At 37.7% G+C, this 16,175-nt stretch overlaps 1 protein-coding gene across 1 annotated transcript in view; it reads right to left on the reverse strand.

Annotated features, from left to right (window-relative positions):
* DDAH1 (dimethylarginine dimethylaminohydrolase 1) overlaps positions 1-16,175 on the reverse strand; it is a 128,722-nt gene that overhangs the window by 39,606 nt on the left and 72,941 nt on the right. Inside the window, exon 2 of the mRNA XM_053591583.1 lies at positions 4,379-4,478. Coding sequence (XP_053447558.1) covers positions 4,379-4,478 — 100 coding nt within the window. The remainder of the gene's footprint in view (positions 1-4,378; positions 4,479-16,175) is intronic.

Raw genomic sequence — 16,175 nt, forward strand, 5'->3', positions numbered from 1 at the left:
AGGTTGTTTATCCTTTGCATTTTCAAGAAACGGGTAGTTTCAAATAGGGGGTTGATTAGATTTTCATTTCTTTCTTTCTTTCTTTCTTTTTTTTTTGATAGGATTACTCCAGAGGGGGGTGAGATACCTCTACTGTTTCATGTCATGGGGAACATGACTAATTAGCGCATTTTCAGGGATAGAATGATCAGTAGGTTCTAGTGACATCAGCCTGATTCCTCCATTATGAAGTTTCCCATCAAGATTTCATTTAATGTTTTTGACATTCTTTGACAGTCATGGCATAGATACATTATTTTATTAGAGATCTACGTTTACTGGCTGGAATTCTAAAAAACACATGACCAAAACATTTGACCAAACAAGTATTTGGTCAAATTGAAATAGAATTCTTAAAGGGAAGAGGCTAAACGCTTGAGTCTTTCCTTTTTCACATCAATTATTAGAGCTATGAGTTAGTGTTCCAGAAACTTGGAATAATGACCAATACGGTCTTTTTCAAAACATCATTTTCCACTAACGGTCAATAAATTAGAAAACATTTAAAACTAAATGATAAAAAATTCATATCAAAACAAGGCTTCTGCTAAAGCAGTCCTTGGAAGGAAAGTTATACAGACTTAAATGCTTTCATTAGAAGAGCAAGTTTCAAAATTAATGAGATAACATTCTAACTTGAGATGTAGGGAAAAAAAACAGAATAAAATGAAAGAAATTTGAAGGAAGGAAATAAAGATAGAAACAGAAAGAAACATTCAAAAGAGAGGATCAACAAAGCTAATAGTTGGTCCTTTGGAAAGATGAATAAAATGGACAAACAAAGCTCTGGCAAAAAACAAAGCTATGATGCTTAAACAGATGTTATGAAGACATAAATAATTTTATACTCAACATTTTGCAAACTTGGACAAGAAAGATAAACTCTTCCAAAATGGAATGCACCAAAACTGACTTAGGAAAACCTAAATTGTCATATAATAATTAGTGGTTATTATATTAACGATTAAAATCTCTCCACTAAGAAAGCAGCAGAGCCTGTTTATAGGTTAAATTCTACCAAAAATTTAAGAAATACACAATTCAAATAGCACTGAATCCAGAGAATAGAAAAATAGAAAATATTACCTAATACATTTTATGAAGCTAACATAAATCTTTAACCAAAACCAGATCAGACAAACAAGAATGAAAAAATTACAGGCCATGAAAATAATAGAGCAAAAATATTAGCAAACTAAATGCAACACTGTATTAAAAAGGGAATAAATCATGATCAAATTTGATTTCATCCCAAGGATACAAGACTGGTCAAATGTCAGACAATCAATTAATGCAATTAACCCCATCAAGAGATGAAGGAGGAAAATCATATAACCATCTCACTGAAGCAAAACCGAGTTTAGCTTGAAATTTATTTCTAGGTATTTACCTTAGAGAAATGCTTGTATGTATCCCCAAGAGACAATACAAGAATTTACATAGCAGCATTGAAAATAATAGAAGAAAAAAAGGGAAAACACTCAAATATATATCAACAATAAAATACATACATGGTGTTGTTTCTTTTTTTTTTTCCCCGACCAGGAATCAAACCTGGGCTGCAGCAGTGAGAGCACTGAATCCTAACCACTAGACCACCAGGGAATTATGGTGTTTTCTTACCAGAGTACACACAACATTGAAAATGAACTATAGCTACACCCATTGCCTTAGAGCAAAAGTGGAAAAAATCACACTAAGGGTTTATACAGTGTGATTCTAATAATATAAAGACATTAGACAAGCAAAACAAAACGACACATAATTTAGGAATACACACATAGAGGTAAAACTCAAAGAAAGACAAAGCAATGACTAACTCAAAATTCAGGGCAGAGGTTACCCAAAGCTGGGAAGAGGGACAGGCTGGGGGACCACACAGGGGCTTCTGTGGCCCTGGCACTGTTCTATTTCTTAAGCCAGGTGGTGGGCATGCAGGTGTTTACTTTATTATTGATCTTTTAACTGTACATAAACATTTTATAACTCTTTTTTAATGTATTCTACATCTCACAAAAGTAAAAAATATAAGTAGAGGTCAGTTGATGCTGTTTATTTAAAAGAAATGTGATTGAAACAATTTTTGCCGGTAGCTGCTCTCCTGACTGACACATTTTCCAGCAGGAACTGCAGTTGGAAAGCAGCTTTCCTTCTATTTCCTGATAAATTATTGATGAAGCTGTGACTTACAGAAGAAAAAGGACAGACACAGGGCACATACAAAGTCTGATGGATTTTTTTATCCAATTCTTCCCAATCCAACAATTGGGTGGTAATGGTTGCACAACATTGTGGATATAATTAATGCCACTTGTACGTTTGAAAATGGTTTGTATGGCAAATTTTGTGTTAGATGAGTTTATGCACAATAAAAAAGAATAAAAGTGAGTAAAAAATAGAAGGTAGGACCAGACATTACTTGTGAATAAGGTGCTAAGCAGGTGAAGATATCTCAATGTCACCTCAGTTTTGAGCAGAGTGACCATTAAAACAGAACTTAAGTATTATACCTTTTAAAAGTCTACAGATAGTAGCAAAGGCGAGCCTCAATGCTTAGGACCTAAATGGAAGATGGATCACAAACATTAGGCTTGAGATGCTATGAAAAGAACTTTAATCAAAAGAAGATGTCAACTATGAACTGTGCCTTCACATGGAGGAGATTTTAGGGGGTTTGTTCAGCTCCATGGTTAAGATAAGGAAATGGCTCTGAACAAACTTGTTAAAACCATCTTTCAAATGTTATCAGTACCTGCTTACAATAAGTTATTCATGATATGGCTATGTTCTGGTAAAAGAGAATTGTATTGTAAGGAAGTGTGATTTACAAATCTAGATGTTCACAAAAGCCTATTTTCTTAGAGAAACAGGCTATTGTTCCATGATGCCAAAAAGAATGAAAGTGTCATCAATGGGAGACACAAAGAATATTCTAAGTGGAACTTAGAGGCAGATTCAAAGAATGCCTGAGTCTGCTCGGTCACACCCAGAGCTGAGAATGCAGCGTAGGTCTTCTTGATCCCTTGTTCTGTGTTCTTCGGGCTCAGTGGGTATGCACACCACCCCCAGAGGCAGGCCGCTGCCTGAGACGGTGGCAGCACAGCTTGTGCGGTGCACAACTCCAGGGAATACTGCTCACACAATTCCTGATAAGAATGGTGTCTCTTGAGTTGGCAACACAACAGCCCCACCCGTGGGTACAGGTGAGCAGTTAAGGACTGAAAATGAGAGGTTATTCTGGGATAGGAATGAAAGTTCAAGTGCTCATTCCTTCCGGACAGACATTCTTTTCTGGGTGGGACAGTTCTATTTGGGTGGGTCCTTGGCCCTTTCCACAGGCCAGGACACCAAGGAAGGAGCTACTCAAATGTCACAAGATAAACACTGTGTTCTTCTTCCAGGAACATTAATTATATCCAAATGTAAGTAAGACAAATCATTATTTTTCTATTGAAATAAAGATGGCTATATCTTGGTTATATGCACACATGGGAGTCAATATAAAATTCACAGCGGCTAAAAACATGAGATTTCCAAGAAGCCACAAGTAGAGCACTTGGGGCTACATTTTCAAATCCCTTTGCTGTTTGGGCTATATTGGCGAAATAGGTATTTATTCTCTGACAATTAGGGGAAAATAACCTCTCCCTATAAACCAAAATCACTATTGACTATCTTGTTCATCAGTATAACTAGAATGAATCTGGGGATTCATATTTTACAAGTGACTTTACAAAACACTAATCATCTGATCATGATGAATTAGATAGCTTAAATGCTAAAATTACTATTTCTTTAGTAGCCACATTATACATTGTAAAAACTGATTCTTGTTAGATCAATAATGATATTAACTGCTTATATTTTATCGAGTTCTGCTTTATTCCTTTGGCACTAAGCCAAGTTAATTTGCAAAGAAAATTATTTAAATTTATCTTGCTATCTCGGAAGCAAATTATTTGTAAATAACACTACTCTTAAGAATCCTTTCAATACCAGATAAATAGTCACACAATGGAAAACTCTGCTACCGATAAATTATTCTGTAGAACTCTATAGTAGAAACAAGACATATCCTGATGATGTACAGACTGATAACATTTGTATAAAAATATGAAAATATATACATACAAAAGTACATAAAAGACATACACCCAAATATTGAAGGGAGTATATTTGAATGGAAAAGTCATTTTTTTTTCTTATGGTGCTCTTCTGTGTTTTCCAAATACCCTGCAGTTAGCATCTATTACTTTGGCAATTAACTACAATAAAACAAGCGAAGACAAGCCAAGTACTAAAAATATTTTTGGGTAGAAAAAAATAAATACAACTATACCCGTGAATAAGACATCTCCACCATCTAAGGTCGCGTTTTCATCTTTCATCTCCACTATATTGAGCTGAAGCTTTTCTAACGCCCCTTTCATCATGTCAACCTGTCAAAGAGAAAATGACTCAGATTAATAATCTACCATTTCCTAACAAGGAAAACCAACTACCTAAAACCTCTCAAGACCACATCATTCTTTCATGCACACACAAATACACGCCCATACTGGGGACTACATGAATATAATGTGTAGTATAGTGCAGGACTAATCGAGAGCATTTGTGACAGAAGAAATTATCTGTTAGAAGTGCCCATTTTCTTCCCTTCTAGATTAGGGTTGAGTCAATACCATCATCCCTTTTTCTGTGGGAAGGCTGACCAGTGAGAGTGTCTGAGTCAAGGAAGGTGGGAAGCAGAGGATCTAATCCTCCTACCCTGGCCAGAAGGTACAAGATTTAACTTTAAACCTCACGTGAGTTAGTCATTTTGGCAGAATTAAACATACAGAAGGAATATCAGTGATAGTAACTAGTAACTTGAAATCTCAACCCGTAGGGCAATCATTGCTTTCTATTAAAAAATGTTCTAAAATGTCAGAACAGCCACTGCTTCTCTGTAAATCTAAACTGTTATTTAAGTTTATGCTAAATAGTTAATAGAATTATCTATCCTTCAAAACTTAGTCCCCTAAAGGTGATTAACAAATACAACAACTACAATTAAACCAAAGACTATTTGAAAACGAATTTCAGGGAATTTCTATGATTCCAGGGTGTGTCTAAAACACAGAGATATTCTGGGATGAATTAGGGAACACGTCCAGTGAAGCTTACTTTGATACAAGAAAAAGAAAAAGTGAAGCGTAAGAAAATAAAGCTCACAATTTTAAGTCCTATGGGCTCAATGAAGGAATTTAAATATTTTTGAAGGCCTGCCAAACCTTTAGCGTGGTAAAGACATACATTAAAAAGACATAAATAGGGGGAAAAAACAAGAGATCACATCACACTGGGCAAGGCAGATAGTTCTGCCAAAAGACAGCATGTTGAGTACACAGAGGGAATTGTCAATGAGAGTTTATGACACATAAATATACCAGAGTTACTTCTAAAGTCATAAAAATATGGAAATACTTTGACAACAAGCCTGACATTCATGCATTCAAAAAACATTAAAAAGGATACAAAGTAAAATAAATACATCATCTCATCCTTGTCCTGGAACTCATGTAAAAATTCCATGAACCACAGTGACTCAGAACAATAAAAATTATTTCCATGGACAAAATGGTCTTAACGTTGTAGTAAATACATCCAGTGACCTCTTTTAACAGCAGAATAGATTTTCCTGTGTAATAGGCAGTGGAATTGTTGCTATAGCATAAAAAAAGAAGCAAAACATTTACCATGATTTGTTGGGTACTATGAACCCAGGAAAACACACAACTGTTTCCTCTGGCATCTATGTTTGTGTCCATGGAAAATTCACTGAGCTTACAGAGAGCTCATGAGAACTGAGCTACAGTTACTTTTTGTTTCTGAGTACCGCTTCTATTATAACTTAGAACTTTTAAAGATTATTAGGAATTCAGTGATAATACGGATTTTGATCTGAAAGGTTTATATGTAGCTACTCAGATTTATTCAACTCTTAAAAGGTAAAGAAGAGGCTGGTCCGGTGGTAGTGGTTTATCAGACGTTATTAACATTAGTGCCATTAAAGTGGTATTCAGCCCCCCCCCCCACTGCTAAATTTGACTGGCTTAAAAAAGAGAAATAAGAAAAGAAAGTTAAAGAAGAGCAGAACTAGAGGGACTACTCTATACTAGTTTCAGAAAACACTGTATTTCTTTAAAAAGTCAATGCTTTTCAAAATTAAAGTTTTAGAGGATAAAATGTTTGTGGTTTCTTAAAAGTTAAAACAGCTGTACTGACATTAAAAAACTGGCTTTTGTGCTGGGGCAGTACTTAAAAAAATTCAATCACATCTATGTAAACAAAGTCATCGGGATAGGTCCATACCACAAATGTTGATGATACTATATTACTTTCAGAGTTAAGCACATGGATGAGTCTTTAAAAAATTGTAAACATCAAGTCAACAGTTTTGAGAATTGCAGGACCACATGGCATCACATCAGCAGTGCTAACCCCAGGGAGATTTCTGGGGAAGAAACAAGAGAGGTTGAACTCAGCAGGCTCTCCACTGAGAGCCACAAGCTCCTGGCAAGGAGGTTCCAGGGAAGCAGACAAAGTCGGCTGCGAACAGGCCCAGTGTCGTCCTGACACACCGGCCCATAGCAAGCCAGCTATTCAGGCAGTTAGGACACTAAATATAATTATACAAATGGGAATTTTTACAGGAAAAGATCCAAACCATTAGCCTTCAAGAAACTGACCATTTAGCTGTTACATAGCCATGGTTAATGTTGATTTAATTCACTTTCAAGAGGAAAAAAAAATGACTAACACATCCACCTTTCATTGAGACACTAACCTTGCAGAGTGGAACTTAGCATTACTCAGAGAAACCATTGGAACAAACAGTATTAATTCCAAAGGCTGAGTTGAATGGGTCATTGTAGCCACAAAATTAGAAATAGAAAAGGTAAATTAGAAAAAAAAACAAAACATCAGTTCATTTATACCTGAACTTAAACCTTTAAGTGTGAGTACATACAGTAATTTTCATTCTCTATTCTAAAGGTTTACAAGAACTTTCTTCCTTTCCTTTTTAGGCTATGTGCCCTTTGATTTCATTTTCTAAAATTTCACATTCAAATCTTTTTGGCCCATCTTTTCTCCCCCTATCCTTTACCACAGATTCCTTCCCTGGTCACTGGTGCTTCAGACCGCCTCTGCCAGTTCCATTCATCAAACCCACCCTTTCTTCTCTTTTAAAGCTGGTACTAGTTTTAGGGTACACTTGGCTCTTGAATCCCCAGATTCAACAAATTGTGGACCAAAAATATTTGGAAAATAAATAAAAATAACAAGTAAAAAAATACAGAACAACTACTTAAGTAGTATTCACATTATTACAGGAATTATAAGTAATTTAGAGATGAGTTAAAGTATAAGAGAAGATGTCCATAGGTTGTATGCAAATACTATGCCATTTTATATTAGGGGCTTGAACATCTGTGGATTTTGGTTTGGGGATGGGTAGAGGTAGAGGTCGGGGTTATGCATTTAATCACTCTACTAGGAATGTCTGTATAGTGTATTGTTATGACCAAGTGTGGGTTCAAATCTCAGCTCTTCTACATATTGGCCACATGACCTTAGGTTTTCTAACTTGCTGAGCCTCAGTTTTATCATCTTTGTAGTGGTGATATTCATAATATCAACTTCTGAGACTCCTTTTGATCATTAAATACAAATAAATCACTTAGCACATAATCATTATTCAACAAATATTAGACATGACCTGTATTCTTCTGGTGAACATCAGCATTTGTACACATGGCGACAGATTCTTGTGTTTTGAAAACTGGCTTGCAAGAAAAAAGCTGCTGTGTTTTATTTATTTATTTTTTTCTTACATTTGGACAAGTGTTGTATGTTTTACCATCCCAGGACAGATCCTATCTGTTTTCTGGTGAATTAAAAGTACGGTTATTTTTGTCTGTTTTTTCCTGCAAAGCCAATGTAAAGTTAGAATACATACATTCAGGACACATTTACATGTAAATTTAAGTTATTCCAATGTTAGTTCCTTCTAGCTCCTGGAAGCTGTCAGGACATACCCTCTGCTTTGATGTAGCTGATGTAGCCCTCCAGAGATACTCCCCAGGACTCAAGAGCATCTGCCCCGATGATACAGAGTGGTCATGGTTGCTGAGGACACTGCCTCTCTACAGAGCCTTACCAGGCTAAAGAATTCCTTCTCATTCTTAGTACTGGTCTCCTTTCTTACTTTTCCTAGTTTTAGCCCCTTCTTACCTCTGTTGCTCTCACTTCCGTTCCTTCACTTAACCTGCCATGATGTTGCTGCTATCCTGTGTTCTTTCACTCCTTTTAGACCCTCGTGGTGAGTGGAAAAAAATTGTGGGTTAGAATATTGGCTTTATCACTTATTAGCAGTAACTTTAGAATAAAGTCACCTCTCTGAGCCTGCTTCCTGATCTGCAAATGGGACAATGTTTTCTCTCTAACAGGGAGTATGTGAGTAACAAGTGAGAAAATACACATAAGGCCGCTCGCTGAATGCCTAGCACATTGTGCTCAAAACTAGTAGTTGATGGCATTATTATTATTTTGCCCTAAATTAACCAAGTCTTTGGTTTGGATTTTGGTTACCTTTCAAAAAAACAAACAAACAAAACCAAGATAAAAACATACCATTTTCAGTATGAAATAAAGCATCTCCTAAGCCAAATTTTCCTTTTCTTCCTGAAAAATCTCCCCCAAACCTAAAATACCAAAATACTCCAAAGGATACAAAACAATGGCCCCCAAACTTTCCTTAATACAAACAAAAAATATATAGAAAGACACTTATTCAGTTTTAGTAGGGAGCTATATTCGTATTCACTTTCAACAGCATTCTAGTTAGATTAACATTCTTTATTAGTGGTGATATTTTCCAGTTGACCCTGTCCAAAGTCAACTTTCGCTGCATGTAGCCTAAAGAAATAAAATATATTTCACATCTTCACTCTGGATCCTGTGAATGTGTTCCTGAGGTCTGCTGAACGGTTCTGAACTGTGGCTCCATAGAGAATAGTCATCAACCTCTGGTAGCCAAGCTGCTTTCTGTTAGCTGCTTCTGCTGAATGGATGGCCAGATATTACGGCCACTAATGTGGCCCTCAGATTTGGCCCATCTGTGGGTGACAAGCTGTGCTGTCACTACTATCACCAGTGTGTTTTCAATGCTCACTTAAACTTCCCGAGTTTCCTTATAACTCATCACATTATAAGAGCTCTAAAATCATACTGTCATCCTACCCTTGCTCTCGTCTAGCTCCAAAGAGCTGATGAGCAGCAACCTAGCTGGGTGGGTGGTGAGGTTGTTTCATTTTCCCAACTTGCTGATTGTGTTTTGCCTTTCAGTGTGAAGTGTGACATTAGGTAATGCTGAGGAAGCTGCTCAAAAAGCTGATGTAGTGTCTCCTGCACGTCAAGGCACAGCTGCCTTGGAACGTGCTGATACATCAGAGTCACACTACGTTGTCCTGGGTCACATTCGAAAGGCCGTATTTTATTTCTTTAGGCTACTTTAATCTTCTTTGTTAATCAGCACATCTTTGGTCACTAAGGCTGCTTGCTCGTACGTTGGCTAAATTTTCAACATTGCTTAATGCTGTATCAGATTTTCACATGTATTTTCTCACATTATCAACATTTCAGTTCAACAAACATTTGGTGAATGTCAACTTTTTTTAATTTTTAAATTGAAAAAAATCTTTTCCTTCTTTTTTAAACCAGGCTGCAAAGATTTCTTTCTTTTTATCTTTTTTTTTTTTTAAGCCACAGCTCTTGCGTCTATGAAGTTCACTATCTAGTGGGCAGCTACACCTTATCAGTTGATTCGAATTAATCAAAAGGAAGATTACTCAGGGTGGACTTGACCTAATCAGCAGAGCATCTAAAAAGGGGTTTAAAGGTTAGAGACAAAGCAGGTCTGAGAGATAATCTGAAACTTTGAAAAAAGCAAAGGGCCTTGTTGTGAATTGCCTACGGGGGCGGGTACCTGCAGGGCAGCCTCTAGGAATGGAGAACAATTCTGGGCTGACAGCCCGCAAAACAACAGTAACCAAGATGGGAACCTTAGTCCTACAACCACAAGGAATGGAAGGCTGATAAAAATCTGAATGAGCTTCAGAAGAGAATACAACTCAGCTAACACCTTGACTATAAGCCTCATATGACCCTGAGCAAAAATCTAGCTATATTGTGCTGGAACTTCTGACTTACAAACACTATGAGATAACAAACAGGGCATTCTTTTAAGTTGCTAGGTTTAGGTAATTTATCATACAGCAGTAGAAACCCCAACCTTATCTCATTTTCACTCATTCAGTAAATATTGAATGTCTATTGTGAGTGCCAGGCCCTTTCATATCCACACAGTGCTTTGGGTGACGGGAATTAAACATTGGCACAAGCCATTTGCAGTTATGACAAGGGGTATAAGGGAATACCACAGTGTGCTTTGAAAAATAGGAGGGGCATATAATTCAGATGGAGGGGGGGTCAAAGAAAAACTCTTCCAAGAAATAACATGTAAGCTAAAAAATCAAAACGTTAATAGTAGTTTTCTATTCCTATTGGTAGGTCATCTGGAATTCTTAGAAACAGAGGAGTTTCTGGGTATCCTTTGCCTGTAAACAGTTCAACTTGCTTAGTCTCTGAAAAATTAACGGGGGGCTTGCTGTATTAGAAAAATGGTCAAGACATGATTGCAAGAGGGACTTTACCTAACAATTGCAATCAGTGTAACCTGGCTTATTGTACCCTCAATGAATCCCCAACAATAAAAAAAAAAAAAGTTTATAAACAAAAAAAAAAAAAAAAGAAAAATGGTCAATAAAACTGGCAACTATTTAATCATTAAAGTCTTTAAAAGTTATCAGAGTCAAATGAATATCACTAACCCTGTGACAAGGAACTCATGCTATTTATAGAATAGTCAACGTGTATGAAAGTTTTATAACCACTTAGTTCATTTTCCCTCTTACTGAACTTTCATTATAATAACTTTTACGTGAATAAGATTTCTTGAAACAGTTCCCACAGGACTATTACATATCCATTGCATTTTTTCCCATTGATTTCTTAGATTTCTAAATTTTCTGGTTTATTTCTAGTGACAACTGCTAAAAATTAGCTTGGCTATTTAGCATTTTGGTTTCCATATTTGTAAATTGAGGGGGCAGACCTTAAAAAATGAGGTCATTTCCAGCTCTAGAGTTGTAGTCTCAAAATAATTTTTGGCATTCATAAATGTGACTCTAACTGTAATACTATTTCCCTCCCACAGAGTTTACAGAAAACCCCCAGATGGTTATTCATGAGTAAAGTATTCTGGTGTTTAACCAAATCTAATAAAAAATCTAATCAGAAGCAAGAGGTTGACTATATAGATGGAAGCTTTCAAGATAGGGGCAACCCAAAAGTGGGTTAAAAAACTCTAGGATGATGGGAGCCCTCAGAGGTGAACAGAAGGATTCTGCACAATATGTAAACTATATCTAGAAAACAAGGTGCATTCACGTCAACTTAACACTAACTTATGATACTTATGTTTTATTTTACGGAGTAACTCATCACATAGTTTCTCCAATGCTGCCAACAGTGAGAATAATCATCCTACACAGAGCATCTATAATGCCTTTCCCATGAGAGGACAGGTATAAGGCCCTGTTTAGTTATTAATCTCTGTATTTTCTTTTCTTTTTGGTTTTTGGCCGGGGCTAGGTTTGAACCCACCACCTCCGGCATATGGGACCGGTGCCCTACTCCTTGAGCCACAGGCGCCGCCCTGTATTTTCTTTTATCTACATATAGTACAATAGATTTCATCAACTTTGGGTTCATTCCCTACCAATTCCCAACACCTGTGAAAGGGGGTCAATGCCCAGACCCAGGATCAAGTCATTCTTTTTGCTTTGCCCCCCTTTCCAACCACATACCTGGGTACTGCTTTGGGTCTTTTCCATGGAGTTCTGTTCTAGTAGCTTATCCCAGTCCCTTCCTATGAGTAGGGCTCTGTCTGTGGTCTAAGGATTTGATCGTTGGTCCTACAACCAGTCCTGTACCTGAGATTCCCCAGGTGATCCTTATAATTTCTCTTCATCTCAATACAGCATCTACATCCACAAGATCTAAGGAATCTACGCCTTAACTACACACAATGTAGGCTCTATTTTATAATTTTAATGCCAAAGATTTACCAGCATTAATGATAAGTAAAATTTATTAGATTCAAAGTGCCAAGCATTGTGCTAAGAGATTTCACATGGATTACATCATTGAATTATCACCATATCTCTTCAAGGTCCTCCCAGTCTAAACCAGTCTTGGCAGTTCCATCTCTCCTGCCAGGGACTGATGCAAATGATCCAGTTTTGGCCACTGAGAAGTCTGGCTTTCCTAAAGCCATAGAAAAAAACATAATCCCTGTTCTTCCTTTGGATACTGACCTATATGGATGTTGTACCTGTAACTGTTGAGAACAGCCATCGCCATGCATGGCAGGGCAGACAGAAGGCAAGAATCAAAGCCCTTGATGACAGTATTGAGCTGCTCAGACTACCAACTACACAGCCCTGGAGTTCCTGATAGATGAGATTTTCTATTCCTTACCATGCTGAGTTTTCTATTAGCTGCACCTAAAAGTAACTCACTTATTTATAAAATAAAATTGATGAATAGTATCCAAAGAGTCAGTAACAACAGAGCACATAACTGAACTTGCTAAATTCCGATGTAGAAATGACTGTTAATAGAGGCTTGTTTTTCTTTTTCTAGGAATACACCATGACTTACCATATCACAAATTATATAATACGTAAGATGTGATTTAACCTGCTATCCTGGCTAAAAATGTCAATCATGTGCCACTTATAACCACTTAGCCACTTAGAACACCAAGATCATCCTTATGGTAGAGAACAGCAGATTATAAATAACAATTGGCAAAGCTAAAGGCAGCCCAGGAAGGGTTATGTGAGATAAATCACAATTGTTGCTGCTCAGTATGTCAGAGCTGGAAGTTAAGGTCTCAACACTTTCATCTCTGAAGCATCACTCAGATCCCGAGGACATGCAGTTATCCAGGAAGGTTAGACAAAAATGTAGAAGGAAAACCAATGGGGCCAGAGAACACGGAAGGAATAAAAATCACTCTGGATAAAACTGGTAAAGATCTCTCTCATTATCTGGGAAACACACAATGACAAAATTCCAGACATGCATAGGTCCCCCCACAAAGATAGCACTGCAGGACAGTTTCTCAAAAGAAGGCTGGAAACGACATTTAACTTTCTAAATGAAAAGCAAGGCAGGAGCTTTGCTGGTCTCATCAGCTTTCTTGACATACAATGTACTAATTCAAGTGGTCCAATTCCCTATTGATGACAATGACATAATACGTGTGTATTGCATACGCAGAAGCCACTGAAATTCGGTCTGCAGAGGACAAACAAAAAAAAACAATTTATCTACCAGATGTCAAATCAAAGTAAGTGTCAGCTGCCAAAAGACCTGCAAAAATTTAGTATGTTAAAAACCAGAGCACTAACAAGTTCTTAAAAATTTTAAACTAACTTTCCTGGAAGTTGAGAAGCATAAAAATTTGCTGTGCACACCATCCAAAATAAGCACAAAACATAGCACTTGAAGTCCCCATAATTCTCTGTGAATTCAGAGGAGTCATACGCTGCCAGACACAAACAGACTTGTAGTATTGGGAATATCCTGTATGTTCAGTGTACAGTTAGTACATTGTAGGCATTAAGCTGCCCTGGAAGCCTTCCAGACTTTCCCTGCTCCTACCCCAACTGTAGGTACTACCTGGGATAGAGATTCCTTCTGTGAGCTCCCATGTGCCCTAGGGTGTTCCATTAACACAAGATCTGGCCCCTGTCACACTTTGTATGTTTACTGAATGAACAGTTGAGCAGCTTTGTAAGTCATACAGAATTTCTAGAAGCATTATTCAAAAAACTTACCTTTAGCCCGGGGATAGTCACAAGGTTGGATGACCTTTTCTAGACAACTCTTATGACATTTCAAAGGTGAGCAGATTCATCTTTATTTCTAAAGACTTCCAAGAAAGAAAACTACCTTTAGCCTGTTTGTCCTAATAATCACTAAGCACCTCTCTTCTCCAATAATTTCATTCATTTATCAAGTCATTCAATAAACATTTATTTAGTATTTTCAATATACGTGGCACTATTCTAGGTTCTAGGAATGTATCAGTGAGGATAGAAGAACCATGTGTATATTCTATTGGGGATATGGAGACACAGGTAATAAATAGTAAGCAGAAAAAAATATTAGAGAGTGCTTAGTGCTATGTAGAGATTTAATTCAGGAAAGTCAGTATAAAATGTGTGGGGAGTTACCATAGATTGGGAGATCAGGATCAGCCATTCTGAAAATGTGACATTTGGGCTGAGACATGAATGATTAAAAGGACTGATTCTAAAAAAAAAAGACTGATTCTGTTATGCCAGGGAGAAGTATCTTCTAGCAAGAGCCGGTACAAAGGCCCTGAGGTGGAACCAACTTCACTTGTTCAAGGAATAGAAAGATAGCTGGTTTGGCGCTAGAACAAAGAGGGCAAGGGCAACAGGCCAATTCCCAGTACCTTGGAATGGGACTATATTTAGAGAGAGGGTCTTTAAAGAGTGACAAGGTTACAATGAGGTCATTGGGGTGGGCCCTAATCCAACGTGACTGGTGTCTTTAGGAGAAGAGAAGACTGGGACACAGACACAGAGGTGGAAGGCCACGTGAAGACACAGGGAAAACGTGGCCATCTGCAAACCACGGACAGGGCTCAGAAGTCACCAACCCTGCCCATGCCTTCACCTCAGACTTCTAGACTCCAGAATTATAAGAAACAAAATTCTGTTATTTTAATCTGCAGTACTTTATTAGAATAGTCCTTGAAAACTAACACAGCTTATTTCCAGATAAAGCTGGGGATAGAAAATGGGGTCAGATCAGACTGAATTTAGCAAGGCAGCATAAAGGGCTGTAATTTTAAGTGCTGCTATAGGAAGTCACTGGAGAATTTGGAGGAGGGAAGTGACATAAATTAATTTACAAAGATAATTCTGTGTTGGGGAAAGTGGATTAGAAGGTACAAATGCACGCAGGGAAATTAGTTAAGGGGCACCTGCAGGGGTCCAAGTGCAAGACAATGGTGGACCAGTGGAGGCAAAGAAAAGTGTCTGAATTTGTATGTGTTTTAAAGGGAGAGTTGACAGGAGTTGGTCCATTAGATGTAGGGGTGAAGGAAAGAAAGGACTTAAGGGTAACTCTGACATTTTTGTCTTGAGCGACTGGGAGGATGGGGGTACCAATTTCTAATGGAGAAAAGGCAGGGGAGGAGAGGAGCAAGTCTAGAGGGGAAATTCAAAACGTGTTTTGCCATGTTGTTTGAAGTGCCCTGCAGACACTCAAATGGAAAGACCTACAAATTTGACTATACAGCATTAGTCGGGACTTCTGGGGAGTATTTAGAACCAGAAGTAAGAATTGGTAGTCAATAACATAAAAAAGAACTTAAAACCAAGAGACATTAGAAGAACGATTTCTAACTGTGGCAGATAGGACGCGATGTGAGAAAACCTGCCTTCGCCATGACTTTTAACTAAAGTAATCTAACGAAGTGACTCCAGGAGACATTGTTTATTCATTGCTGTTACTAGGTATGGTAGCTGTTTGCAGCAATGGATGGAAAATTTCTCCTATGGCAGAAAGGGCTACATAATTCATTATGGCTGCACCGATAGCATCTAGATAAAAGGTCTGGAAACAAATGGATTGTAATGAACTCTAGTTAGTAAAGGCATCAAATGCTACTCCGTGCCAATTGCCTGTCCATTTTCTTATTAAATTCGGCTTTATAGATGCTATAAAACATAACAGTAAAACTGGGCACAGTGGCACATGCCTATGATCCCAGCTACTAGGGAGGCTGTGGCTGGAGGATGGCTTGGGTCCAAGAGCCTACAGCCACAGTGTGCTAGGGTGGTGCCTGTGAATAGCTGCAGCACTCCAGCCAGGAAAACCTAGCAAGACCTTTGTCTCAGAACAACAGATCAACCATAGCAGGAGCA

This window comes from Nycticebus coucang, chromosome 5 (genome assembly GCF_027406575.1).
Source record: "Nycticebus coucang isolate mNycCou1 chromosome 5, mNycCou1.pri, whole genome shotgun sequence".
Taxonomy (NCBI): domain Eukaryota; kingdom Metazoa; phylum Chordata; class Mammalia; order Primates; family Lorisidae; genus Nycticebus; species Nycticebus coucang.